Source organism: Carcharodon carcharias, chromosome 30 (assembly GCF_017639515.1).
Source record: "Carcharodon carcharias isolate sCarCar2 chromosome 30, sCarCar2.pri, whole genome shotgun sequence".
Taxonomy (NCBI): domain Eukaryota; kingdom Metazoa; phylum Chordata; class Chondrichthyes; order Lamniformes; family Lamnidae; genus Carcharodon; species Carcharodon carcharias.
In genome coordinates, this window is record NC_054496.1 from 1,061,906 (window position 1) to 1,089,650 (window position 27,745).

Below are 27,745 nucleotides of genomic sequence, written 5' to 3' on the forward strand. Positions count from 1 at the left end.
TCGATTAAAATCTGGATGTGCAAAAGGCTAGAATTGGTGCACAGAGATCTTGAATCAGGGCCAGGGAGAGAAATCATGGGCCCTGGCGCTTCTCCTGTTTCCGGGCTGCTAATCTTCGCATTCTCCCCTGCCCCCCACAACCCTTTAATCCTCCCCCTCACATCCTTTGGGTGCCCAGATTTTTGAAACCATAGTTACATTGGGGTCAAACTATTTCATATAGCTTTAGATAAACTTATGTACTCTATGTACCTATTTATAAAGCCCCCATTGGAAGTCGTGGTTTTAGTGTGATACTTGGGGCTGGGATTAGACTGGTGCAAGGTTAAGGTCAGTCTTAGAAAAACATTGTTGACAACATTGTTACGGTTGGAAACAGAAATACCTGGAAAAACTCAGCAGGTCTGGCAGCCTCGGTGGAGAAGAACAAAGTTAACATTTTGAAACGTCAACTGTGCTCTTCTCCGCCGATGCTGCCAGACCTGCTGAATTTTTCCAGGTATTTCTGTTTCTGTTTTTGTTTTGGATTTCCAGCATCCGCAGTTTTTTGTTTATACCTTTACTGTTATGGTTGGGTTTAGTGTTAGGATTGAAATCACTATTGACACATCATTGTCACTGGGCACTTCCTTTTATTCTCTCACACAGACCAGTCAGAAAGCAACCTCATGAATTGTTGATTCAAGGAACTGTCTTCCTGCCCAAACTCGAGTTCCTCACTGCTTCCACATCTTCACACTTTTCACACAAATTAAAATATCGGGGGCGTTAGGCTTGGGTATTTTGTCACAAGTCCAGGTGGATTCAGATGCTTCACTGTGTACATTCAGTTATCTGGATTCCTGTAAGCTCTTCTGACAGTAACACGTGAGCAACCTCCATCCTGTCGAAGCCCATGTTTTTCTGTTAGGGTTTGGGTTTTGTTTTAATGCTTTTCCATTGCCCTACTCCACCTTTTACCAGCAGAGATATCTAACTGAAAAGGGTGTTTAACCAGAGCTAAGGAACATGTGACACTTCGCTACAGTGAGAACGAAGGCAGCTGAAGGACAGACTCGAGCGGAGAATCAAGACCCAACTGGGAAAATGAGAGAGAGACAGAGGAAGTGTGAGACTGTGGCTGGAGGAGCAGAAAGTGGGAGTTGTACCTGACTCACCATCAGATATCACAGTTTATGCAGCCCACTGGTAGAGATCTCCCAATTTCACAGAATCACACAGTGCAGAAGAGGCCCTTCGGCCCATCGAGTCTGCACCGACACATGGGAAACAATTTGCTAACAGTCAGTGTGCCTATGGGAGCTGCAGATTTGCCCCTGACCCAGACTTGGTCTACAGCTCTATGAGAACCTACTAAAGGGGCTGAGAATTGAAATGTTTAACTTGAAATGTGTGATAGCTCAGGGAAATTAATATCCTGCTTTACTGCAGATTGAACATCTCCCTCATTTACTTCTTCATTTTTAAGTTCAGCAGACAGATGCAGTTTGCATTTTATTTTGCATGCTTTGCAAAAATTACTTCATTTAAAAATTTAAGCAGAGCAACACCGATCCAAATATATCTTAGTCGGCCCGCCTCACTAACAGAAAGGGAGGTTTGTGCATATTCCGGGATACAAATGTGAACATCAGGATCCCACTAGTCACTATGGTTGTTTTGTGTTATCATTAAATCAGGCCAATGAGAAACTAACCTGGAGAAAGAATTAAGATAAGATTCATGTTGAAGGAGTTAGTTTATGAACTCAAAAGTAAAATCCCTCCCCACTGTTCCGATAACAGAAGGCCCTTCCCCTCCTGACCTCATCCCTAAGTTCTGAAGTCCTCTCCCAGTCCATTCCCTCGATGACGGTGACTGTGACATTGAGGAGAAATTGGGAGGGGAAGGGCCCGGGACCATAGACACCATCGCTGACCATGTCAAAGGAATGGACTAGGGGAGGACTTCAACACTCATAGATGATGTCGGGAGAGGAAGGGCCTTCAGAAGTGGAGGTAAAATAAACGTTGAAGCACTTACCTTGCACTCCAGCAGCCTCCAGCCGGGTAAGAAAGCAGCACATGAGTCCGATAACACAAGAAGGTAGGAAAAAACAGGAAGGACTGGGGAATCTGATGCATCTAACTGAGCCAATAATTGCTACTGTTCAGGACAACAGCAATTACTGGCCAAATAGCCTGTCAATCAGGTCTACGTGCCTGATTGGCTGCTTTGGACACTGAGCATTGACAAGTTACCCGGCCAAATACCCTGGGCCCTCCTAGATGCACAGGCCCTGGTGCTTAGCATTGTCTGCAATTCACCCTCTCCTGGGCCCTGAAAGCTTGTACCAAGTTACAGAGACAGGGAGAGATGAAGAAGGATTCGTAAACAAGAATGAGTGAGAGCCCAATGTAAGTCAGCATGCACGAGGATGATGGGTGAATAGGACTCAGTAGAGTTTGGAAACAGCAGAGTTTTGGATGAGCTCAAGTTTGTGGACAGTGGAAAATGGAAGGGCAGCCAGTAGAGAGTTGGGACTTTTAAAAATTTATTCATTTATGAGATGTGGGCTTCGCTGGCAAGCTCAGCATTTATTGCCCATCCCTAACTGCCCTTGAGAAGGTGGTGGTGAGCTGCCTTCTTGAGCCGCTGCAGTTTATGTAGTGTAGGTACACCCACAGTGCTGTTAGGGAGGGAGTTCCAGGATTTTGACCCAGTGACAGTGAAGGGACGGTGATATATTTCCAAGTCAGGATAGTGTGTGACTTGGAGGGGAACTTCCAAGTGGCGATGTTCCCATCTATCTGCTGCCCTTGCCCTTCTAGGTGGTAGTAGTCATGGGGCTGGAAGGAAGAGTCAAGTCTAGAGTAAAAAGACACTGATGAGGGTACTCTCCAGGCCCTTACTGTATGATACACAGCTGTCCTGAAGTGAAAGGCTCAGTTTATTTTGATGTCCAATTTATACTTTAGTTAGATAGAACCCACTCGGCCCTGTTTGTACATAAGAGTCAATACAGTGTAAATGTGCTGTGAGCAACCACTCACAGCCAAATGCACAAGGTGAATGCAACTCATGTACATTTGTATTTTCACAGCCAGTACACCATCGGAAGCAGGCTGGATGCCTTTTGGCAGCAATCTCTGCCTCAGACTGGAGCAAAGGTCTCTTCAATGGGCAGAGATTGACACATACAAAAGCCAACACAATCAGCCAGGCAATAGATTCAACCTCAGAAGCTCAAATCATATATCTGCACTACTGGTCAGAGTCAAATGATGAAGTACCTTGAGTCCCATTCTGTTTTTTGTTCCTGAGATAAGTTCTTGTATCCCCAGCTGAGCAGAGTGGAGAGACGGGGAGTGACGACATGAAATAGGACCTGGAAAACGAAGAAACTGCCAACAACAATCATATAGGACACATCCATTCCCCTGAGAAGAAAACACAAAAAGCACAGCTCAGTCAGTGAAATGAGTAGTGAGTTAAACAGAAGCATTCATACTCACACACTCACACTCACTCCCATACTCACATGATAGAAGGAAGCAACCCAGTCCTGGTCTGATAACTGTCCTACAGAGTCAGCTCTTGTACTTTAGAGGGGCGCATTTAAAAATTTATTAAATCTGAGAATATTTAACACTAATCCGTCTAATCAATGTAATGAACAGATCTCCTTGTTCTCACAATTTGTGAGTTAATCTGATCAGATTCATGACGTAACAGTAAAACAGCCAGCCCTGTATTAACTCCTAGATTCAGCAGTAAACAGAACTGGCATGGTAACTAAGTCAGACAGCTGCTAGAAAGACTATTTCTTATAGAAACTTACAGCACACAAAGAGGCCATGCAGCTCATCATGCCTGTGCTAGGTCCCACACTTATTGTCCATAACCCTTTAAATTACTCATCCTCAAAACCTATCCAACTCATTTCAGATGATTTATGGAAATAGCTTTTTCAGATTGAAGATTCCCAATTCTGGGGACTCAGTGAAAATATTTGTCCTCACCTATCCTCTTGATCATTTGCCAATGATTTTAGGGCTAGGACCCCTGATTGATGAGCTCTTGGCAGAGGGAACAGATTTTCTCTATCAAGCTGCTCTTCATCTTGAAAACTTCTATTTGTCACTTCTCTGTTCACGGATCACAGTTCTGACTTTTACTGCATCTCCTCATTACATCTAGTATGGTCCTTTTGCTGTTATATTCTATTTCTCCATTTATAAACCCAATAACACATGTTTTTTCCAACACCCTTTAAGGATTTGTGTATATGGATGCTGTTATGTTTTCTAGCTCCCATATGTTAGAAATAATCACACTTTAGACTCAAAATGCTGGTGCTTCATTGAATGTATTTCTTGCTGCCTTCATGTGGCTGCTGGACTAATAGGCTAATAAATTGTTACTTGGCACGTGACTGCACTGCGGCAGTGAATATGGCATCCTGAGATATATATTCACAATAACAATTAGTTCCTAGCTCTTTACGACTAATACAACAATATCTCTCTTTTTTAAAAGAAATAGCGCCTCTGTGTAAATATAACTGCTACAAGCATTAACTTTATTTTCTAAAGAAGATTAACAATCAACATTTATAAATGAACATCTTAAGGGTCATTTGTAGCTTGTTTTCTTTTCTCAAATGATTATTCATGGTATCACTTAGGTGGTAGGATGTTGAGCCTCTATCCTGTAGATTTGACATTTATCGCTGTCAGATACGAGTTGGCACCCTGCACAGGCAATGTTCTGCATCTTGCTCTTGATGTTGTAGGAGTCGTGCTCGATGTTGCTAATGTGTCACCTGTTGGTGACAATGTTGATGTTTCAACACTTATTGGTGATGCTGTTGATGTTGTCTCGCTGGCCAGTGATGTTGCTGGCATTGTTGATGATCTTTTCTTCTTTTCCAGTTCATGTATAGGTCAAATATAGACTCCGTTCCTCCTCATTTCCTTACCAGTTTCCATCTCAATGATGTATGATCTTGGAGTCACAGCTTCATCAACAACCTTTGCTGGATTCCAGGTTTTCCGGGTTGGATCCTGTGCAAGTATAGTTGGTCCTTTCAACAGTTCATGCAGAAATTTAGAATGCTTGTTGAATTGTTGATTTCCTTCTACCTGTGCATCGGTGAGTTCTTGTCTTACTTCCTTCTGGTCACGTGTGGGGAGGATCTCACCTAGCAGAGTTGTCTTCTACCTTCTTCTATTTAAGAGCTCTGCAGGTGATTTCATGTCAACCTCAAGAGGTGTTAACCAGAATGACAATAAGGCAAGGTTTGGCTCTTCCTTTGTCTCTTGGCATTTCACAAGTGTTCTCTTCACCATCTGGACTGTCTTTTCTAAAAGCTCATCAGACCATTCCTGGAGCACTTGCTGAGAGAGCATCTGAAAATCGTCATCTTTTCTGGTCTCAACTCTCATTTGATTCAGTTTTAGTGTGTTACGTTTACTAGGTGATAGATCTTTACACCTACATCTTTCATCTCATGTTTCTCTTGTAACTGAGATACAGCTTTAACTAGCACCATTTCGCTTCCTGGCTTTTATTTCAGAGTGAAACCATAATTCTTTTGTTGCTGTTTCACTGCATCAATCCTCCAGCCTTTCTCTTAACTGAATGTTAGCCCTTTAAAGTTGTTTCATGGATACTTTCAATGTGTTCCCCCAAAGTCACCAGTGAACAATAAGCTTGAATGCGTGTGTATGTCTTTCCTTACCCATGGAGGGAGAAATTCAATTTAAAACAACCCAGCAGCAATTCCTTTTTACTTAAAGAAGAAAAGGTTCATTTCTTTCACTCTATTGCTCTGGAAACAAACACATGCAAGGTCGAGTTAAAAATTAAGATAAAACAATCCTTATAAATATAAGTGAAGTTTAGTCCATATTTGTTGCAGGCCTGATATGTTTTGAAGTTTAGGTGTTGCCTTGTCTGCAGTGAAGGTCTTAAAGTTATAGAATTGCCTCTGCAGCTGTGATGGCTTCCACTGTTAAATTGCCAGAGGTTGCTTTAAGGTGAATTTAGTAGGTGGAATCAGGTTTACAGGTAGGGGAGACGGATCCTTACTCCGGTCCTACAGGTGTGCCACTTCTATCTGCCTAGTTATTTTACAGTTGACCAATAGCTGCTTTTACATGCCATTCTCTGTCTCTCCCTGGGTTGAAACCTTTTTAAGGTGCTTCTCTATGGACCGCTCAGCTTCCTATCCTTTTCACTGCTTTTTGCAGGTAAGGCAAAGATGGTCACTGTTACCACGTGATGTGTACAACAATGCTCAGTCACTGGCAAATAAGGCATTGACATTTCAAACAGCCCTTCTCCCACCTGTGCTTCTTAGCTTATGTCCTGGCCAATGCAACATTTAGATACATAAAGTGAGGCATCAATAAAAACTTTGTTACCTTCTGGAAGTGACGACATTGAACCATAATTAAATTAAGGATTGTCTTTCTTTCTCTCAGAAGAGAAAACCCAGTCTGAAATCAACAATTCTGTCTGGTAGCTTGGAGCCATTTTGAAACAGTGTTTAAATTCAGTCCAAGGTTTTCTTTTTAAAAATGTGACCTTCAGAACAGATTTTCTAAAAATTTGTAACATCATAACGGCATACTGTAACAGTAGTCAGCATCTTCATCTGTCTACTTGTGGCTTCATGCGCTCTAGCAGTGTTTATATCCTGCGATATTGGAAATGACAAGCTCACAATTAAAGCTTCTTGTACTTCAGTGTGTGCAGAGCCCCAAACGAGCTGGTATAGCAGCCTTTCATCTGTGTCCTTAAATTTACACTTTCTGGCTGCATTTTTTGGTTTTATTGTGAAATTGTCAACAGGCTCACTTGGTTGCAGCCTCAGATCTTAACGTTCATATCAGTAGATCCGATGATTGGAATTTGACTGGAGATGCGTGGTGAGTTTTTCAAAAGATTGTGTCTGGGCTTCTGCTGTCGTCTTCACTCAGTTTGCAGTTAGTAAACAAATTTAACCCTTTCTCTCCTGCCCACAAGAAGATGTCGCTGACCCTTTACTCTTCACAAGTGCCTTTTAGAAAGTTACTGAATGTCAGTCCACACTTTTGTTTAAACTTCTCAAATGTGTCAATGACATCACCAGCCTCCCCATTCATCATGGGCTGGAGCTGTGTGTTTATTACTGTGATGGCCATTTCACTTTCACTCAACTCATACAGCTTTTCTCTCTCTCTCAATCTCATCTTGATTTTTCCATTTAATTCAGCATTATATTTGTTTAAAATATTTGGATTTTTATCATAGACAACTCACTGCCACCATGTTATACCTTCTGGTTCCAATATCTTAGAAATAATCATGCTTTAGACTCAAAATGCTGGAGCTTCATCAAGTGTGTTACAATCCGGTTAGGGTCCAGTAACTTTTTATATAAAGTAGACAAAGTAGACCAAGTTTGAAATCCCAGTTACCCACTAAGAGAATAAAGCTACAAGATTCCGCGATTTCAAACAAACAAAATAAACTTTACTATACAAAGTCAGAAAAGCAAAACAATCTGCAATATCTAACTTATACTCGAACATTCAGAATTAACATGAGGTAAACATGAATTACCATGCAAACTGTAATTGAACATACTATACTGCACATTAAATGGCAGGTACAACCAAAACAGATCCCATGGATTTTTCGGCTACCCACCCAGATGTCAGTGACCACTGTGAGTCATAATATCTTGTTAAAATTCTGTCTCCCTCATGGAGGGATTTCAACTCTTCATTTTTGAAGATTTAGCCTCTGAATTCCCCAAAAATCACTCCAGTTCGGATTGCCTCAACAACTGCTCACAGCCCAATGGTTCAATTGCTTCTCCTGAGACTGCCTTCCACAGGATTCACAAAGCTGCACATTCACCTCTAATTACTGGCACACTTCCAACTCTTTCCCAGATCACTAACTTCACTAAACTGGAACTGTCCCTCCAGTCTCCTGGCTGCCCCAAGCTAGAAATGGCTCCCAGGGCTTCTTCTGAGCCCTAACTCCTGGCACAGAACCAGTGACCTTCTGCCATCTTCTCAGCTCCCAGAACTTCTCTGAGGCCTCACTGCTTGGAGCCTGCTAACATCTCCCAGGGTTTCTCTGTGAGCCGCAAACCTCAAGGTCCAAACAGCAACCGACAGCCCTCTCTGCCTGGAATCTGCTAATAGTGGCCCCCTTTCGGTATCCCAGCCTCTTCCTCTGCCAAACACTCAAATTAAAACCAGAGAACCTTAAGCTCCACCCATCTCCATGATGACATCACCTTTCAGGGTTCACTGAATGCTTTGAAATAATTTAGTTCTCACTCCGAAAACAAAACATTTTTCTGGACTGCACTTCTTTCTAAACAGTGTAGACATCATATCTCCAGCTAAGTAAGCCCACCTGCTGTTTTGTAGCTCCATTCTCTTCTATTCTGACTCTATTAAACAAACATGGGTAAACTTCTGAACTGCCAATTCTTGAGTTGTTTTGGCAATCTCTGAGGCTGAGTATTTTAGTTATCTTACCTTCATAACAACAATGTCCCCAGAACTAAACATTACCTCTAAAGTATTGACATAAACCATGAACTAGATAACAAGTATATGTGTTGCTGGTTGACTGATGGGTTGCATGTGGCACGTGACTGCAGTACGGTGGTGAATATGACACCCTGGGATATATATTCACGTAACAATTAGTTTCCAGCTCTTCATGAATAATATAGCAATGTAACAGACACCAATGTCTCTCTGCTCAACAATTTTCAAAATTGTGACATTTACAGCATTCTAGCTTTCCAAATTAGTCTTTCTAGAGTGCATCATATGTCTCCTCAATGAACTCTATTCCATACTTCCATTTCAACCTCCTGTCACATCCTGAAGATTACAACTATCCCCATTGGTATCTACGGCTTTGTCAAGTTCCATGTCACCTGTACACTTATAATTCTCCGGCGCCCTGCACCGGAGTTGAGTTTGTTAACTTGAAAAGTGAAACATAAAGCTGACTCTTGGGGAGTAACACCTTCCAGTCCAGAAAGCTGCCATCAGCTTCTGCTTGGTGTCACTGACCAATTCCAAACATCTAACCAAACAACTCTCAGGCTCCTGCTCCCACTCCCAATCCTGCTCCCACTCCCTGCCCTGGGTGGGTAGCTGGAGACAGACTGGGTGGGTGGAGACTGGGTGGGTGGGTGGGTGGAGACTGGGTGGGTGGGTGGAGACAGACTGGGTGGGTGGGTGAGTGGGTGGCTGGAGACTGGGTGGGTGGAGACTGGGTGGGTGAGTAGCTGGGGACTGGGTAACTGGAGACTGGGGACTGGGTGGGTGGCTGGAGGCTGGGTGGAGACTGGGTGGGTGGAGACTGGGTGGGTGAGTAGCTGGGGACTGGGTAACTGGAGACTGGGGACTGGGTGGGTGGAGACTGGGTGGGTGGGTAGCTGGAGACTGGAGACTGGGTGGGTGGGTAGCTGGAGACTGGAGACTGGGTGGGTGGGTAGCTGGAGACTGGGGACTGGGTGGGTGGGTGGCTGGAGGCTGGGTGGAGACTGGGTGGGTGGAGACTGGGTGGAGACTGGGTGGGTGGGTGGCTGGGGACTGGGTAACTGGAGACTGGGTGGGTGGGTAGCTGGAGACTGGAGACTGGGTGGGTGAGTAGCTGGGGACTGGAGACTGGGTAACTGGAGACTGGGTGGGTGGGTAGCTGGAGACTGGAGACTGGGTGGGTGGAGACTGGGTGGGTGAGTAGCTGGGGACTGGAGACTGGGTAACTGGAGACTGGGTGGGTGGGTAGCTGGAGACTGGAGACTGGGTGGGTGAGTAGCTGGGGACTGGAGACTGGGTAACTGGAGACTGGGTGGGTGGGTAGCTGGAGACTGGAGACTGGGTGGGTGGAGACTGGGTGGGTGAGTAGCTGGGGACTGGGTAACTGGAGACTGGGAACTGGGTGGAGACTGGGTGGGTGGAGACTGGGTGGGTGAGTAGCTGGGGACTGGGGACTGGGTGGGTGGAGACTGGGTGGAGACTGGGTGGGTGGAGACTGGGTAACTGGAGACTGGGGACTGGGTGGGTGGAGACTGGGTGGGTGGAGACTGGGTAACTGGAGACTGGGTGGGTGGGTAACTGGAGACTGGGGACTGGGTGGGTGGAGACTGGGTGGGTGGGTAGCTGGAGACTGGAGACTGGGTAACTGGAGACTGGGGACTGGGTGGGTGGCTGGGGACTGGGTGGAGACTGGGTAACTGGAGACTGGGGACTGGGGACTGGGTAACTGGAGACTGGGGACTGGGTGGGTGGAGACTGGGTGGGTGGCTGGAGGCTGGGTGGAGACTGGGTAACTGGAGACTGGAGACTGGGTAACTGGAGACTGGGGACTGGGTGGCTGGAGGCTGGGTGGAGACTGGGTGGGTGGAGACTGGGTAACTGGAGACTGGGGACTGGGTAACTGGGGACTGGGGACTGGGTGGGTGGCTGGAGGCTGGGTGGAGACTGGGTGGGTGGAGACTGGGTAACTGGAGACTGGGGACTGGGTAACTGGGGACTGGGGACTGGGTGGGTGGCTGGAGGCTGGGTGGAGACTGGGTGGGTGGAGACTGGGTAACTGGAGACTGGGGACTGGGTAACTGGGGACTGGGGACTGGGTGGGTAACTGGAGACTGGGGACTGGGTAACTGGAGACTGGGGACTGGGTGGGTAACTGGAGACTGGGGACTGGGTAACTGGGGACTGGGGACTGGGTGGGTGGCTGGAGGCTGGGTGGAGACTGGGTGGGTGGAGACTGGGTAACTGGAGACTGGGGACTGGGTAACTGGAGACTGGGGACTGGGTAACTGGAGACTGGGGACTGGGTGGGTAACTGGAGACTGGGGACTGGGTAACTGGAGACTGGGGACTGGGTAACTGGAGACTGGGGACTGGGTAACTGGAGACTGGGGACTGGGTGGGTAACTGGAGACTGGGGACTGGGTAACTGGAGACTGGGGACTGGGTAACTGGAGACTGGGGACTGGGTAACTGGAGACTGGGGACTGGGTAACTGGGGACTGGGGACTGGGTGGGTAACTGGAGACTGGGGACTGGGTAACTGGAGACTGGGGACTGGGTAACTGGAGACTGGGGACTGGGTAACTGGGGACTGGGGACTGGGTGGGTAACTGGAGACTGGGGACTGGGTAACTGGAGACTGGGGACTGGGTAACTGGAGACTGGGGACTGGGTAACTGGGGACTGGGGACTGGGTGGGTAACTGGAGACTGGGGACTGGGTGGGTGGCTGGAGGCTGGGTGGAGACTGGGTGGGTGGAGACTGGGTAACTGGAGACTGGGGACTGGGTGGGTAACTGGAGACTGGGGACTGGGTGGGTAACTGGAGACTGGGGACTGGGTGGGTAACTGGAGACTGGGGACTGGGTGGGTGGAGACTGGGTAACTGGAGACTGGGGACTGGGTAACTGGAGACTGGGGACTGGGTGGGTGGAGACTGGGTAACTGGAGACTGGGGACTGGGTAACTGGAGACTGGGGACTGGGTAACTGGAGACTGGGGACTGGGTAACTGGAGACTGGGGACTGGGTAACTGGGGACTGGGGACTGGGTGGGTAACTGGAGACTGGGGACTGGGTGGGTGGAGACTGGGTAACTGGAGACTGGGGACTGGGTAACTGGAGACTGGGGACTGGGTAACTGGAGACTGGGGACTGGGTAACTGGAGACTGGGGACTGGGTAACTGGGGACTGGGGACTGGGTAACTGGAGACTGGGGACTGGGTGGGTGGAGACTGGGTAACTGGAGACTGGGGACTGGGTAACTGGAGACTGGGGACTGGGTGGGTGGAGACTGGGTAACTGGAGACTGGGGACTGGGTAACTGGAGACTGGGGACTGGGTAACTGGAGACTGGGGACTGGGTAACTGGGGACTGGGGACTGGGTGGGTAACTGGAGACTGGGGACTGGGTAACTGGAGACTGGGGACTGGGTAACTGGGGACTGGGGACTGGGTGGGTAACTGGAGACTGGGGACTGGGTAACTGGAGACTGGGGACTGGGTGGGTAACTGGAGACTGGGGACTGGGTAACTGGGGACTGGGGACTGGGTGGGTAACTGGAGACTGGGGACTGGGTGGGTGGCTGGAGACTGGGGACTGGGTAACTGGGGACTGGGGACTGGGTGGGTAACTGGAGACTGGGGACTGGGGACTGGGTAACTGGGGACTGGGGACTGGGTGGGTAACTGGAGACTGGGGACTGGGTAACTGGAGACTGGGGACTGGGTGGGTGGCTGGAGGCTGGGTGGAGACTGGGTGGGTGGAGACTGGGTAACTGGAGACTGGGGACTGGGTGGGTGGAGACTGGGTGGGTGGCTGGAGGCTGGGTGGAGACTGGGTAACTGGAGACTGGGTGGGTGGCTGGAGGCTGGGTGGGTGGCTGGAGGCTGGGTGGGTGGCTGGAGGCTGGGTGGGGACTGGGTAGCTGGAGACTGGGGACTGGGGACTGGGTAACTGGGGACTGGGGACTGGGTGGGTAACTGGAGACTGGGGACTGGGTAACTGGAGACTGGGGACTGGGTGGGTAACTGGAGACTGGGGACTGGGTAACTGGAGACTGGGGACTGGGTAACTGGAGACTGGGGACTGGGTGGGTGGCTGGAGGCTGGGTGGAGACTGGGTGGGTGGAGACTGGGTGGGTGGAGACTGGGGACTGGGTAACTGGAGACTGGGGACTGGGTGGGTGGCTGGAGACTGGGGACTGGGTAACTGGGGACTGGGGACTGGGTGGGTAACTGGAGACTGGGGACTGGGGACTGGGTAACTGGGGACTGGGGACTGGGTGGGTAACTGGAGACTGGGGACTGGGTAACTGGAGACTGGGGACTGGGTAACTGGAGACTGGGGACTGGGTAACTGGAGACTGGGGACTGGGTAACTGGGGACTGGGGACTGGGTGGGTGGAGACTGGGTGGGTGGCTGGAGGCTGGGTGGAGACTGGGTAACTGGAGACTGGGTGGGTGGCTGGAGGCTGGGTGGGTGGCTGGAGGCTGGGTGGGTGGCTGGAGGCTGGGTGGGGACTGGGTAGCTGGAGACTGGGGACTGGGGACTGGGTAACTGGAGACTGGGGACTGGGTAACTGGAGACTGGGGACTGGGTAACTGGAGACTGGGGACTGGGTGGGTAACTGGAGACTGGGGACTGGGTAACTGGAGACTGGGGACTGGGTAACTGGAGACTGGGGACTGGGTAACTGGAGACTGGGGACTGGGTGGGTAACTGGAGACTGGGGACTGGGTAACTGGAGACTGGGGACTGGGTAACTGGAGACTGGGGACTGGGTGGGTGGCTGGAGGCTGGGTGGAGACTGGGTGGGTGGAGACTGGGTGGGTGGAGACTGGGGACTGGGTGGGTAACTGGAGACTGGGGACTGGGTAACTGGAGACTGGGGACTGGGTGGGTAACTGGAGACTGGGGACTGGGTGGGTAACTGGAGACTGGGGACTGGGTAACTGGAGACTGGGGACTGGGTGGGTGGCTGGAGGCTGGGTGGAGACTGGGTGGGTGGAGACTGGGTGGGTGGAGACTGGGTAACTGGAGACTGGGGACTGGGTGGGTGGAGACTGGGTGGGTGGAGACTGGAGACTGGGTAACTGGGGACTGGGGACTGGGTGGGTGGGTAGCTGGAGACTGGGGACTGGGTGGGTGGCTGGAGGCTGGGTGGAGACTGGGTAACTGGAGACTGGGGACTGGGGACTGGGGACTGGGTGGGTGGAGACTGGGTAGCTGGAGACTGGGGACTGGGGACTGGGGACTGGGTGGGTGGAGACTGGGTAGCTGGAGACTGGGGACTGGGGACTGGGGACTGGGGACTGGGGACTGGGGACTGGGCTCTCACTGCATCAAGACCCCAGTGGATTTGTTAAGGACAAATCACCCTCCACAGAATCCTGGTCCTGCCCTCGGCCTTGGCCCCTTCAGCATTCAGACTGACACTGAGTCCAGAACACACACTAACATTTACTGATTGACAGATTGATATAAAACTTACACTTGTTTTAAACAAAGTCCAACGCATGCTCAATACCACCGCACTCCCAATACGCCCGAGCCGGAACTGCAAAACCACTAGAGTACTTCCGGTCCCTAACCCATTGACCGAGTGTAATAACCGAGAGTCACCAGCAGGAGGAGTGTAATAACCGAGAGTCACCAGCAGGAGGAGTGTAATAACCGAGAGTCACCAGCAGGAGGAGTGTAATAACAGCCAGTCACCAGTAGGAAGAGTGTAATAACCACGTCACCAGCAGGAGGAGTGACTTAACCCCGAGTCACCAGCAGGAAGAGTGCAATAACTCTGAGTCACCAGCAGGAGGACTATAATAACCCCTTGTCACCAGCATAAGGAGTGTAATAATGCCTTATCACCAGCAGGAGGAGTGCAATAACTCTGAGTCACCAGCAAGAGGATTGTTATAACCCCGAATCACCAGCAGGAGGAGTGTAATAACCCCTTGTCACCAGCATAAGGAATGTAATAATGCCTTATCATCAGCAGGAGGAGTGCAATAATCGTGAGTCACCAGCAGGAGGAGTGTAATAACCATGAGTCACCAGCAGGAGGAGTGTAATAACCCTGAGTCACCAGCAAGAGTGTAATAACCCCGAGTCAGCAGGAGGAGGAATGTAATAACCACTTGACACTAACAGGAGGAGTGTAATAACCACTTGTCACCAACAAGAGGAGTGTACTAACCCACAAATCACCAGCAGGAAGAGTGCAATAACCGCGAGTCACCAGTAGCAGGAGTGTAATAACCGCGAGTCACCAGCAGGAAGAGTGCAATAACCGTGAGTCACCAGTAGCAGGAGTGTAATAACCCCGAGTCACCAGCAATAGGAGTGTAATAACCCCTTGTCACCAGCATAAGGAATGTAATAATACCTTACAATCAGCAGGAGGAGTGCAATAATCGTGAGTCACCAGCAGGAGGAGTGTACTAACCGCAAATCACCAGCAGGAAGAGTGCAATAACCGCGAGTCACCAGTAGCAGCAGTGTAATAACCCCGAGTCACCAGCAAGAGGAGTGTAATAACCCCTTGTCACCAGCATAAGAATGTAATAATACCTTACAATCAGCAGGAGGAGTGCAATAATCATGAGTCACCAGCAGGAGGAGTGTAATAACCACAAGTCACCAGCAGGAGTGTAATAACCCTGAGTCACCAGCAGGAGTGTAATAACCCCGAGTCAGCAGGAGGAGGAATGTAATAACCAGTTGTCACCAACAGGAGATGTGTAATAACCCCGAGTCACCAGGAGCAGGAATGTAATAACCACTTGTCACCCAGCAGGAGGAGTGTAATAACCCCTGGTCACCAGCATAAGGAGTGTAATAACGCCTTATCACCAGCAGGAGGAGTGCAATAACTCTGAATCACCAGCAGGAAGACTGTTATAACCCCGAGTCACCAGCTGGAAGAGTGTAATAACCCCTTGTCACCAGCATTAGGAATGTAATAACACCTTATCACCAGCAGGAGGAGTGCAATAATCGTGAGACACCAGCAGGAGGAGTGTAATAACCATGAGTCACCAGCAGGAAGAATGCAATAACCGCGAGTCACCAGTAACAAGAGTGTAATAATCCCGAGTCACCAGCAGGAGGAGTGTAATAACTGCTTGTCACCAGCAGAAGGACTGTAATCAGCTTGAGTCACCAGCAGGAGGAGTGTAAAAACCCCGAGTCACCATCAGGAGGAGTGTAATAACCCAGAGTCAGCAGGAGCAGGAATTTAATAATGCCTTGTCACCAGCTGGAGGAGTGCAGTAACCCCAAGTCACCGGCCAGAGGAGTGTAATAACCCCAAGTCAATAGCAGAAGCAGTGTAATAACCCCAAGATGTCAGTGGGGGAGTGCAGTAACCCCAAGTCACCTGCAGGTGGAGTGTGATAGCCCCTTGTCACCAGGATGAGGAGTGTAAAAACCCTAAGTAACCAGCAGGATGAGTATAATGACCCCTTGTCATCAGTAGTAGGAGTGCAATAACTTCTTGTCACCAGCAGGAGGAGCGTAATAACCCCTTGTCACCAGCAGGAGGAGTGTAATAACCCCTTGTCACCAGCAGGAGGAGTGTAATTATCCCGAGTCACCAACTGGAGGAGTGCAATAACCCCTTATCACCAGCAGGAGTGTAATAACCTCGAGTCACTAGCGGGAGGAATGTAATAATCCCTTGGCACCAGCAGGAAGAGTATAATGTCCCCTTGCCAGCTGCGGGAGGGGTGTGATAACCCATTGTCACCAGTAGGAGGAGTGCAATAATCCCTTGTCACCAGCAGGAGGAGTGTAATAACCCCTTGTCACCAGCAGGAGGAGTGTAATAACCCCTTGTCACCAGCAGGAGGAGTGTAATTATCCCGAGTCACCAACTGGAGGAGTGCAATAACCCCTTATCACCAGCAGGAGTGTAATAACCTCGAGTCACTAGCGGGAGGAATGTAATAATCCCTTGGCACCAGCAGGAAGAGTGTAATGTCCCCTTGCCAGCTGCGGGAGGGGTGTGATAACCCATTGTCACCAGCAGGAGGAGTGCAATAATCCCTTGTCACCAGCAGGAGGAGTGTAATAACCCCTTGCCACCAGCCGGAGTAGTGTAATAACGCCTTGTCACCAGCAGAAGGAGTGCAGTAACCCCAAGTCACCGGCCGGAGGAGTGTAATAACCCCAAGTCAATAGCGGAAGGAGTGAAATAACCCCAAGATGCCAGTGGGGGAGTCCAATAACCCCAAGTCACCTGTAGGTGGAGTGTGATAACCCCTTGTCACCAGGAGGAGGAGTGTGAAAATCCCAAGTAACCAGCAGGAGGAGTGTAATAACCCCTTGTCACCAGCAGTAGGAGTGCAATAACTCCTTGTCACCAGCAGGAGGAGCGTAATAACCACAAGTCATCTGCAGGAGGAGTGTAATAAAACCTTGTCACCAGCAGAAGTGTAATAACCCCTTTTCACCAGCAGGAGGAGTGCAATAACCCCCTTGTCACCAGCAGCTGGAGTGTTATAACTCCTAGTCACCAGCCGGAGGAGTGCAATAAACCCAAATGCAATAACCCCTTGACACCAGCAGGAGGAGAGTAATCACCCCAAGTCACCCGCAGCCAGAGTGCTACAATCCTGAGCAATCAACAGGAGAAGAATAATAAACCCATTGTCCCCAGGCGGAATGTTATGACCCCGAGTCACCAGCAGGAGCAGTGTAACAACTCCTTGTCACCAGCAGGATGAGTGTAATGATCCCGACTCACCAGCAGGAGGAATGTAATAACCCTGAGTCACCAATAGGGGGCATGCATTAATCCCAAGTCCTCAGCAGGAGGAGTGCAATAACCATGAGTCACCAGCAGGTGGAAGGCAGTAAGCACTTGTCACCAGCAGGTGGAGGGCAATAAGCACTTGTCATCAGCAGGAGTGCAATGAACATTTGTCACCAGCAGGAGGAGTGTAATAACCCCGTGTCACCAGCACGAGCAGTGTAATAAATGCAAGTCACCAGCAGGAGGAGTGCAATAACCCCTTGTCACCAGCAGGAGGAGACCAATAGCCCCTTGTCACCAGCAGGAGGAGTGTAATAACCCCTTGTCACTGGCAGAAGTAGTGTAATAGCCCCTTGTCACCAGCAGTAGTGTAATAATCTCGAGTAACTAGCGGGAGGAATGTAATAATCCTTTGTCACCAGCAGGAGGAGTGCAATAACCCCTTGCCACCAGCAGGAGGGTTGTAATAACACCTGGTCACCAGCCGGAGGAGTGCAGTAACCCCATGTCTCCAGCCGGAGGAGTGCAGTAATCCCAAGTCACCGTCCAGAGGAGAGCAATAACCCCAAGTCAATAGCAGAAGTGTAATAAACCAAAGTCGCCAGCAGGGGGAGTGCAGTAACCCTGAGTCACCAGCAGGTGGAGTGTGATAACCACTTGTCACCAGCAGGAGGAGCATAATAACCACAAGTCACCAGCAGAAGGAGTGTAGTAATCCCTTGCCACCAGAGGAGGAGAGTAATAGCCCCTTGTCACCAGCCGTGGTAGTGCAACAACCCCAAGTCACCAGTAGGAGGAGTGTACTTACCGCTTGTCACTAGCAGGAGGAGTGCAATAACACCTTGTCACCAGCAGGGGGAGTGTAATAACCCATTGTCACCAACAGGAGGAGGGTAATAACACCTTGTCACCTGCAGGAGTGTAATAAATCCTTTTCACCAGCAGGGGGTGTGTAATAACCCCCCTTGTCACCAGCAGCTGGAGTGTTATAACCCCTATTCACCAGCCAGAGGAGTGCAATAAACCCAAATGTAATAACCCCTTGACACCAGCAGGAGGAGAGTAATCACCCCAACTCATCCGTAGCCAGAGTGCAATACTCCTGAGCAATCAACAGGTGGAGAGTAATAAACCCATTGTCCCCAGGAGGAATGTAATGACTCCGAGTCACCAGCAAGAACAGTGTAACAACTCCTTTTCACCAGCAGGATGAGTGCAGAACCACCTTGTCACCAGCAGGAGGAGTGTAATAACCGTGAGTCACCCACAGGAGGAGTGCAATAATCCCTTGCCACCAGCAGGAGGAGTGTAATAAACCCTTGTCACCAGCAGGAGGAGAGTAATAACTGCTTGTCACCAGCAGAAGGAGCGTAATGACCCCGACTCACCAACTGGAGGAGTGAAATAACCCTGAGTCACCAACAGGGGGAGTGCACGAACCCCAAGTCACCAGCAGGAGCAGTGGAAAAACCCCTTGTGACCAGCAGGAGGAGTGCAATAACACCTTGTCACCAGCAGGAGGAGCATAATAACCCCAAGTCATCAGCAGGAGGAGTGCAATAAACCCAAGTGCAATAACCCCTCGTCACCAGTATGGGCAGTGCAATAAATGCAAGCCACTAGCAGGAGGAGTGTAGTGTCCATGACTCACCAGCAGGAGTGTAATAACCCCAAGTTACCAACAAGGGGATTGCTCTAACCCCAAGGCACCACCAGGGGGAGTGCACTAACCCTGAGCCACGAGCAGGCGGAGTGCAATAATCCCGAGTTACCATCTGGAGCTGTGTAACAACCCCTTTTCACCAGCAGGAAAAGTGCAATAACCTATTGTCACCAGCAGAAGGAGGGTAATAACCCCAAGTCACCAGCAGGAGGAGTGTAATAAGCCCTTGTCTTATCACCAACAGGAGGAGTGTAATAATCCCTTGTCATCAGCAGGAGGAGAGTAAAAAACGCTTGTCACCAGCAGGATGAGTGTAATGATCCCGACTCACCAGCAAGAGGAATGTAATAACCCTGAGTCACCAATAGGGGCATGCATTAACCCCAAGTCCCCAGCAGGAGGAGTGCCATTACCATGAGTCACCAGCAGGTGGAGGGCAATAAGCACTTGTCACCAGCAGGTGGAGGGCAATAAGCACTTGTCATCAGCAGGAGTGCAATGAACCCTTGTCACCAGCAGGAGGAGTGTAATAACCCCGTGTCACCAGCACGAGCAGCGTAATAAATGCAAGTCACCAGCAGGAGGAGTGCAATACCCTTGTCACCAGCAGGAGGAGACCAATAGCCCCTTGTCACCAGCAGGAGGAGTGTGGTGACCACGATGCACCAGCAGGAGGAGGGCAATAACCCCGAGTCACCAGCAGGAAGAGAGTAATAACACTGAGACCCCAGCATGAGGAGTGTAATAACCCCTTGTCACTGGCAGAAGTAGTGTAATAGCCCCTTGTCACCAGCAGTAGTGTAATAACCTCGAGTAACTAGCGGGAGGAATGTAATAATCCTTTGTCACCAGCAGGAGGAGTGCAATAACCCCTTGCCACCAGCAGGAGGGTTGTAATAACACCTGGTCACCAGCCGGAAGAGTGCAGTAACCCCATGTCTCCAGCCGGAGGAGTGCAGTAATCCCAAGTCACCGTCCGGAGGAGTGCAATAACCCCAAGTCAATAGCAGAAGAAGTGTAATAAACCAAAGTCGCCAGCAGGGGGAGTGCAGTAACCCTGAGTCACCAGCAGGTGGAGTGTGATAACTAATTGTCACCAGCAGGAGGAGCATAATAACCACAAGTCACCAGCTTGAGTGTAATAACCCCTTGCCACCTGCAGAGGGAGTTGAATAACCCATTGTCGCCAGTGGGAGGAGTGTAATAACCCCTTGTCACGTGCAGGAACATTGTAATAAATGTGAGTCACCAGCAGGAGGAGTGCAATAACCCCTTGTCACCAGCAGGAGGAGTGTAGTAATCCCTTGCCACCAGAGGAGGAGAGTAATAGTCCCTTGTCACCAGCCACAGTAGTGCAACAACCCCAAGTCACCAGCAGGAGGAGTGTACTTACCGCTTGTCACTAGCAGGAGGAGTGCAATAACACCTTGTCACCAGCAGGAGGAGTATAATAACCTTGTCATGAGCAGGGGGAGTGTAATAACCCCTTGTCACCAGCAGGAGGAGTGCATAATCCCAAGTCACCAGCAGGAGGCGTGTAATAACCCATTGTCATCAGCAGGAGCAGTGTAATAACAACTTGTTACCAGCAGGAGTGTAATAATCCCCTTGTCAACAGCAAGAGGAGTGTAATAACCCTTGTCACCAGCTGGAGGAGTGCTATAAACCTAAGTGCAATAACACCTTGTCACCAGCAGGAGGAGTGTAACAACCCTGTGTCACTAGCAGGAGGAACGTAATAACAAAAACAGAATTACCTGGAAAAACTCAGCAGGTCTGGCAGCATCGGCGGAGAAGAAAAGAGTTGATGTTTCGAGTCCTCATGACCCTTCGACAGAACTTGAGTTCGAGTCCAAGAAAGAGTTGAAATATAAGCTGGTTTAAGGTGTGTGTGGGGGGCGGAGAGATAGAGAGACAGAGAGGTGGAGGGGGGAGGGTGTGGTTGTAAGGACAAACAAGCAGTGATAGAAGCAGATCATCAAAAGATGTCAATGACAATAGTACAATAGAACACATAGGTGTTAGAGTTAAAGTTGGTGCACTGAGAAAGGAGATATGGCTGTGAAAGCGGGTTTTAGTAAACACCTTGTCAAACACTAGGAGGGAAATGGAAAGCAACGAAGGTGAGCAAGACGACAGAGAGATATGGAAATCTTGTCGCAGAGAGGAACAGAACTTCTTCAAGGAGGTAGGCATTTCTTGAAGAGCAGTGGCAGTCAATTAAACACAGAGATAAAAGCAAAAAAACTGCGGATGCTGGAAATCCAAAACAAAAACAGAATTACCTGGAAAAACTCAGCAGGTCTGGCAGCATCGGTGGAGAAGAAAAGAGTTGACGTTTCGGGTCCTCATGACCCTTCGACAGAACTTGAGTTCGAGTCCAAGAAAGAGTTGAGATATAAGCTGGTTTAAGGTGCGTGTGTGGGGGGCGTAATAACCCCTTGTCACCAGCAGGGGGAGTGGAATAATTCCTTGTCGCCAGCAGGAGAAGTGTAATAACCCCTTGTCACGTGCAGGAACATTGTAATAAATGCAAGTCACCAGCAGGAGGAGTTCAATAACCCCTTGTCACCAGTGGGAGGAGTGTAGTAACACCTTGCCACGAGCAGGAGGAGAGTAATACCCCTTGTCACCATCCGCAGTAGTGCAATAACCCCTTGTCACCAGCAGGAGGAGGATAATAACACAGGAACATTGTAATAAATGCAAGTCACCAGCAGGAGGAGTTCAATAACTCCTTGTCACCAGCAGGAGGAGTGTAGTAACACCTTGCCACCAGCAGGAGGAGAGTAATAACCCCCTGTCACCAGCGGCGGTAGTGCAATAACCCTTTGTCACCAGCAGGAGGAGTGTAGTAACACCTTGTCACCAGCAGGAGGAGAGTAATAACCCCTTGTCACCAGCTGCGGTAGTGCAATAACCCCTTGTCACCAGCTGGAGGAGTGTCATAACCACTTGTCACCAGCAGGGGAATGTAATAACTTTAGTTACCAACAGGAGTATAGCATTAACCCCTTGTCACCAGCAGTAGCAGTGTAATGACACCGAGTCACCAGCAGAAGGCGTGTAATCATCCCAAGTCACCAGGGGGATTGCAATAGCCCCTGTCACCAGCAGGAGGAGTGCAATAACCCAAGTCTAATAACCCCTGGTCACCAGCAAGAGGAGTGTAATAACCCCGAGTCACCAGGAGGAGGAATTTAATAACCACTTGTCACCAGCAGGAGTGTAATAACCCCAAGTCACCAGCAGGAGGAGTGCAATAACTCTGAGTCACCAGCAGGAGGACTATAATAGCTTCTTGTCACCAGCATGAGGAATGTAATAGCCCCTTGTCACCACCATAAGGAGTGTAATAATGCCTTAACACCAGCAGGAGGAGTGCAATAACTCTGAGTCACCAGCATGAAGACTGTAATAACCCCTTGTCACCAGCATAAGGAATGTAATAAAGCCTTATCACCAGCAGGAGAGTGCAATAATCGTGAGTCACCAGCAGGAGGAGTGTAATAACCATGACTCACCAGCAGGAGTGTAATAACCTCTTTTCACCAGCAGGAGGACTGTAATCACCTCAATTCACCAGCAGGATGAGTGTAATAACCCCGAGTCACCAGCAGGAGGAGGGTAATTATCCCGAGTCACCAACAGGAGGAGTGTAATAACCCTGAGTCAGCAGGAGGAGGAATCTAATAACCACTTGTCACCAGCAAGGCAGAGTGTAATAACCCCGAGTCACCAGCAGGAGCAGTATAATAACTCTGAGTCACCAGCAGGAGGACTGTAATAACCCTGAGTCACCAGCAGGAAGTGTGTAATAACCCCTTGTCACTGGCAGAAGGAGTGACATAGCCCCAGGTCACCAACAGGAGGAGCGTAATAACACCAAGTCACCAGCAGGAGGAGTGTAATAGCCCCTTGCCAGCTGCAGGAGGAGTGTAATAACCCATTGTCACCAGCAGGAGGAGTGTAGTAACCCCTTGCCACCAGCAGGAGAAGTGCAATAATGCCTTGTCACCAGCTGGAGGAGTGCAGTAACCTCAAGTCTCCAGCCGGAGGAGTGCAGTAAGCCCAAGACACTGGCCAGAGGAGTGCAATAACTCCAAGATGCCAGGAGGGGACGTGCAGTAACCTCAAGTCACCAGCAGGAGGAGTGTGAGAACCCCTTGTCACCAGGAGGAGGAACGGTAAAAACCCCAAGTAACCAGCAGGAGGAGTGTAATAACCACTTGTCACCAGCAGTAGGAGTGCAATAACTCCTTGTCACCAACAGGAGGAGCATAATAACGCCTTGTCACCAGCTGGAGGAGTACAATAACCCCAAGTCTCCAGCTGGAGGAGTGCAGTAACCCCAAGTCACCGTCCGGAGGAGTGCAATAACCCCAAGTTAATAGCAGTAGAAATGTAATAACCCCGTCGCCAGCAGGGGCAGTGCAGTAACTCTGAGTCCCCAGCAGGAGGAGTGTAATAACCCCTTGTCACCATTAGGAGGAGTGTAATAACCACTTGTCGCCAGCAGGAGGAGTGTAATAACCCTGAGTAACCCGCAGGAGGAGCGCAATAACCCCGAGTCACCAGCAGGAGGAGTGTAATAGCCCCAAGCCACCAACAGGAGGAGTGTAATAACCTCTTGTCACCAGCAGGAGGCGTGTAATAACCCCGAGTCGCTAGTGGGAGGAATGTAATAACCATTTGTCACCAGCAGGAGGAGTGCAGTAACCCTGAGTCACCGGCCGGAGGAGTGTAGTAACCCCAAGTCAATAGCAGAAGCAGTGTAATAACCCCAAGATGCCAGTGGGGGAGTGCAGTAACCCCAAGTAACCATCAGGAGGAGTGTAATAACCCCTTGTCACCAGCAGTAGGAGTGCAATAACTGCTTGTCACCAGCAGGGGGAGCGTAATAACCACAAGTCAACAGCAGAAGGGGTGTAATAACCCCTTGTCACGAGCAGGAGGGGTTATAACCCCTTGTCACCAGCAGGTGGAGTGCAGTAACACCTTGTCACCAGCAGGAGTGCAATAATCCCAAGTTACCAGCAGGAGGAGTGTAAGAAACCCGCGTCACCAGCAGGAGTGTAATGACACCTTGTCACCATCAGGAGGAGTGTAATAACCATGAGTCACCCACAGGAGGAGTGCAATAATCACTTGCCACCAGCAGGAGGAGTGTAATAACCCCTTGTCACCAGCAGGAGGAGAGTAATAACTGCTTGTCACCAGCAGGAGAGCGTAATGACCCCGACTCACCAACTGGAGGAGTGAAATAACCCTGAGTCACCAACAGGGGTAGTGCACTAACCCCAAGTCACCAGCAGGAGCAGTGGAATAACCCCTTGTGACCAGCAGGAGGAGTGAAAAGCACCTTGTCACCAGCAGGAGGAGCGTAATAACCCCAAGTCACCAGCAGGAGGAGTGTAAGAACACATTGTCACCAGCCGGAGGAGTGTAATAAACCCCTTGTCACCAGCCGGAGGAGTGCAATAAGCCCAAGTGCAATAACCCCATGTCACCAGTAGGAGCAGTGCAATAAATGCAAGCCACCAGCAGGAGGAGTGCAATAAACCCTTGTCACCAGCAGGCGGAGCGTAGTGACCGCGACTCACCAGCAGGAATGTAATAAACCCAAGTTACCAACAGGGGAATTGCACTAACACCAAGGCACCAGCAGGGGGAGTGCAATAACCCCGAGCCAAGAGCAGGCGGGGTGCAATAATCCCGAGTTGCCAGCAAGAGCAGTGTAACAACCCCTTTTCACCACCAGGAGGGGTGCAATAACCAATTGTCACAAGCAGGAGGAGGTAATAACCCCAAGTCACCAGCAGGAGGAGAGTAAAAATAGCTTGTCACCAGCTGGAGGAGTGTAATAACCATGAGTCACCAGCAGGTGGAGGGCAATAAGCACTTATCACCAGCAAGAGGAGTGCAATAAACCCTTGTCACCAGTAGGAGGAGTGTAATAACATCTTGTCACGAGCAGGACAAGTGTGATAACCCCTTGTCACCCGGAAAAGGAGTGTAATGACCCTGAGTCACTGGCAGGAGGAGTGTAATAACCCCGAGCCTCCTTCAGAGGGAGTGCAAAATCCCCAAGGCACCAACAGGAGGAGTGTAATAAACCCAATTCATCAGCAGGGGGATTGCAATAAACCCTTGTCACCAGCAGGAGGAGTGTAATAAACCCTTGTCACCAGCAGGAGTACAATAACCCCTTGTCATCAGCAGGAGGTGTGTAATGATGCCGAGTCACCGGCAGCAGGAGTGTAATAACCCTGAGTCTCCAGCAGGGCAAGTGCAATAACCGCTTATCACCAGCAGATGTGTGATAACCCCATATCACCAGCGGGTGGAGTGCAAACACTGCTTGTCACCAACAGGTGGTGTGTAATAACCCCTTGTCACCAGCCAGGGTTGTGTAATAACCCCTTGTCACCAGCAGGAGGAGTGTAATAACGCCTCGTCAAAAGCAGGAGGAGTGTAATAACCCCTTGTCATCAGCAGGAGGAGTGCAATAACCGCAAGCCACCAGCAGAAGGAGTGCAATGACCCTCAGTCGCCAGAAGGAGGGGTGTAATGGCGCCGAGTCACCGGTAGGAGGAGTGTAATAACTCAGAGTCTCCTGCAGGTGGAGTGGAATAACTGCTTATCACCAGCAGGAGGCACGTGATAACCCCTTTTCACCAGCCAGGGTTGTGTAATTACCCCTTGTCACCAGCAGGGTGAGCATAATAACCTCTTGTCACCAGCAGGAGGAATGTAATAATCCCCTTGTCACCAGCTGGGGTTGTGTAATAATCCCTTGTACCAGCAGAGGGAGCATAGTAGGAGGAGTGTAATAACCCCTTGCTACCAGCAGGAGGTGTGTAATAAACCCGTGTCACCAGCAGGAGGAATGTAATAACCCCTTGCCACCAGCAGGAGGAGTGTAATAACCCCTTGTCACCAGAAGGGGAGTAATAATCCCTCGTCACTTGCCGGAGGAACATAATAACCCCGTGTCACCAGCCGGAGGATTACAATAAATCCAATTGTAATACCCCCTTGTCACCAGCTGAAGGACTGTTATAACCACGAGTCACCAGCAGCAGGAGTGTAATAACCCCTTGTCACCAGCAGGAGGAGTGTAGTAACCCGTTGCCACCACGAGGAGTGCAATGACACTGAGTCACCAGCAGGAGCAGTGCAATAACCCCTTGTCACTAGCAGGAGGAGTGCAATAAATCCAAGCGGAATACCTCTTTGTCACCAGCTGGAGGAGTGTAATAACCCCGAGCCTCCAGCAGAGGGAGTGCAAAATCCCCAAGCCACCAGCAGGAGTAGTGTAATAACCCGAATTCACCAGCAGGGGGAGTGCAATAACCGCTTATCACCAATAGGAGGCGTGTGATAAACTCTTGTCACCAGCAGGAGGAGAGCAAACACTGCTTGTCACTAGCAGGAGGAGTATAATAACCCGAGTCAGCAGCAGGAGGAGCGGAATCACTCCAAGGAGTGTAATAATCCCAAGTCACCAGTAATAGGAGTGCAATGACCCCGAGTCACCAGCAGTAGGAGTGTGAGATCCCCGAGTCACCAGCAGGTGGAGGGCAATAAACACTTGTCACCAGCAGGAGGACAATAAAACCTTGTCACCAGCAGGAGGAGTGCAATAGCCCCTTGTCACCAGCAGGAGGAGAGTAATGACCCACTTCTCACCAGCTTGAGGAGTGTAATAACACTGCGTCTCCAGCAGAGGGAGTGCAAAAACCCAAGCCACCAACAGGAGGAGTGTAATAACACCTTCTCACCAGCAGGGGGAGTACAATAACCGCTTATCACCAGCTGGAGGTGTGTGATAACCCCTTGTCACCAGCAGGAGGAGAGCAAACACTGCTTGTCACCTGCAGGAAGAGTGTAATAACTCTTTGTCACCAGCCAGGGTTGTGTAATAACCCCTTGTCACCAGCAGTGGGAGTGTAATAACCCCTTGTCACCCGCAGGAGGAGTGTAATAACCCCTTGTCACTAGCAGGAGGAGTGCAATAGCCTCTTGCCACCAGCAGGAGGATTGTAATAACCGGGAGTCACCAGCAGGAGGAGGGCGATAACCAATTGTCACCTGCAGGAGGAGTGTAATGAACCCGAGTCACCAGAGTGTAATAACCCCAAGTCAACCGCTGGAGGAGTGCAATAACCCATTGTCACCAGCATTAGGAGTGTTATATCCCCGAGTCACCAGCAGGAGGAGTGCAATAAGCCAAAGTGACCACCAGGAGGTGTACATAACCCTGGGTCACCAGCAGTAGGAGTGCAATAACCAATTATCACCAGCAGGAGGATTGCAAACACTGCTTGTCACCAGCATGAGGAGTGTAATAACCCCTTGTCACCTGCCAGCGTTGTGTAATAACCCCTTGTCACCAGCAGTGGGAGTGTAATAACCCCTTGTCACACGCAGGAGGAATGTAATAAACCCTTGTCACCAGCAGGGGGAGTGCAATAACCCCAGGTCACCAGCAGTTGGAGAGTAATTACCCCTTGTCACCAGCCAGGGTTGTGTAATTAACCCTTGTCATCAGCAGGGGGAGTGCAATAACCCCAGGTCACCAGCCATTGGAGAGTAATTACCCCTTGTCACCAGCCAGGGTTGTGTAATTAACTCTTGTCATCAGCAGTAGGAGTGTAATCACCACTTATCACCTGCAGCAGGATTGTAATAACCCCTTGTCACCAGCAGGAGGAGTGCAATAACTCCAAGTCACCAGCAGGAGGAGTGTAATAACCCCGAGTCACCAGCAGGAGGTTT

At 49.8% G+C, this 27,745-nt stretch overlaps 1 protein-coding gene across 1 annotated transcript in view; it reads right to left on the reverse strand.

The window, feature by feature from the left end:
• Positions 1-14,107, reverse strand: part of LOC121271407 (TLC domain-containing protein 4-B-like) — a 147,876-nt gene extending 133,769 nt beyond the window's left edge. The window contains exons 1-2 of the mRNA XM_041177397.1: positions 14,038-14,107; positions 3,273-3,419 (exon numbers count right to left, since the gene is read on the reverse strand). Of these exons, the coding sequence (XP_041033331.1) occupies positions 3,273-3,415 (143 nt within the window). The 5' untranslated portion in view covers positions 3,416-3,419; positions 14,038-14,107. The remainder of the gene's footprint in view (positions 1-3,272; positions 3,420-14,037) is intronic.
• Positions 14,108-27,745: the final 13,638 nt, after the last annotated feature.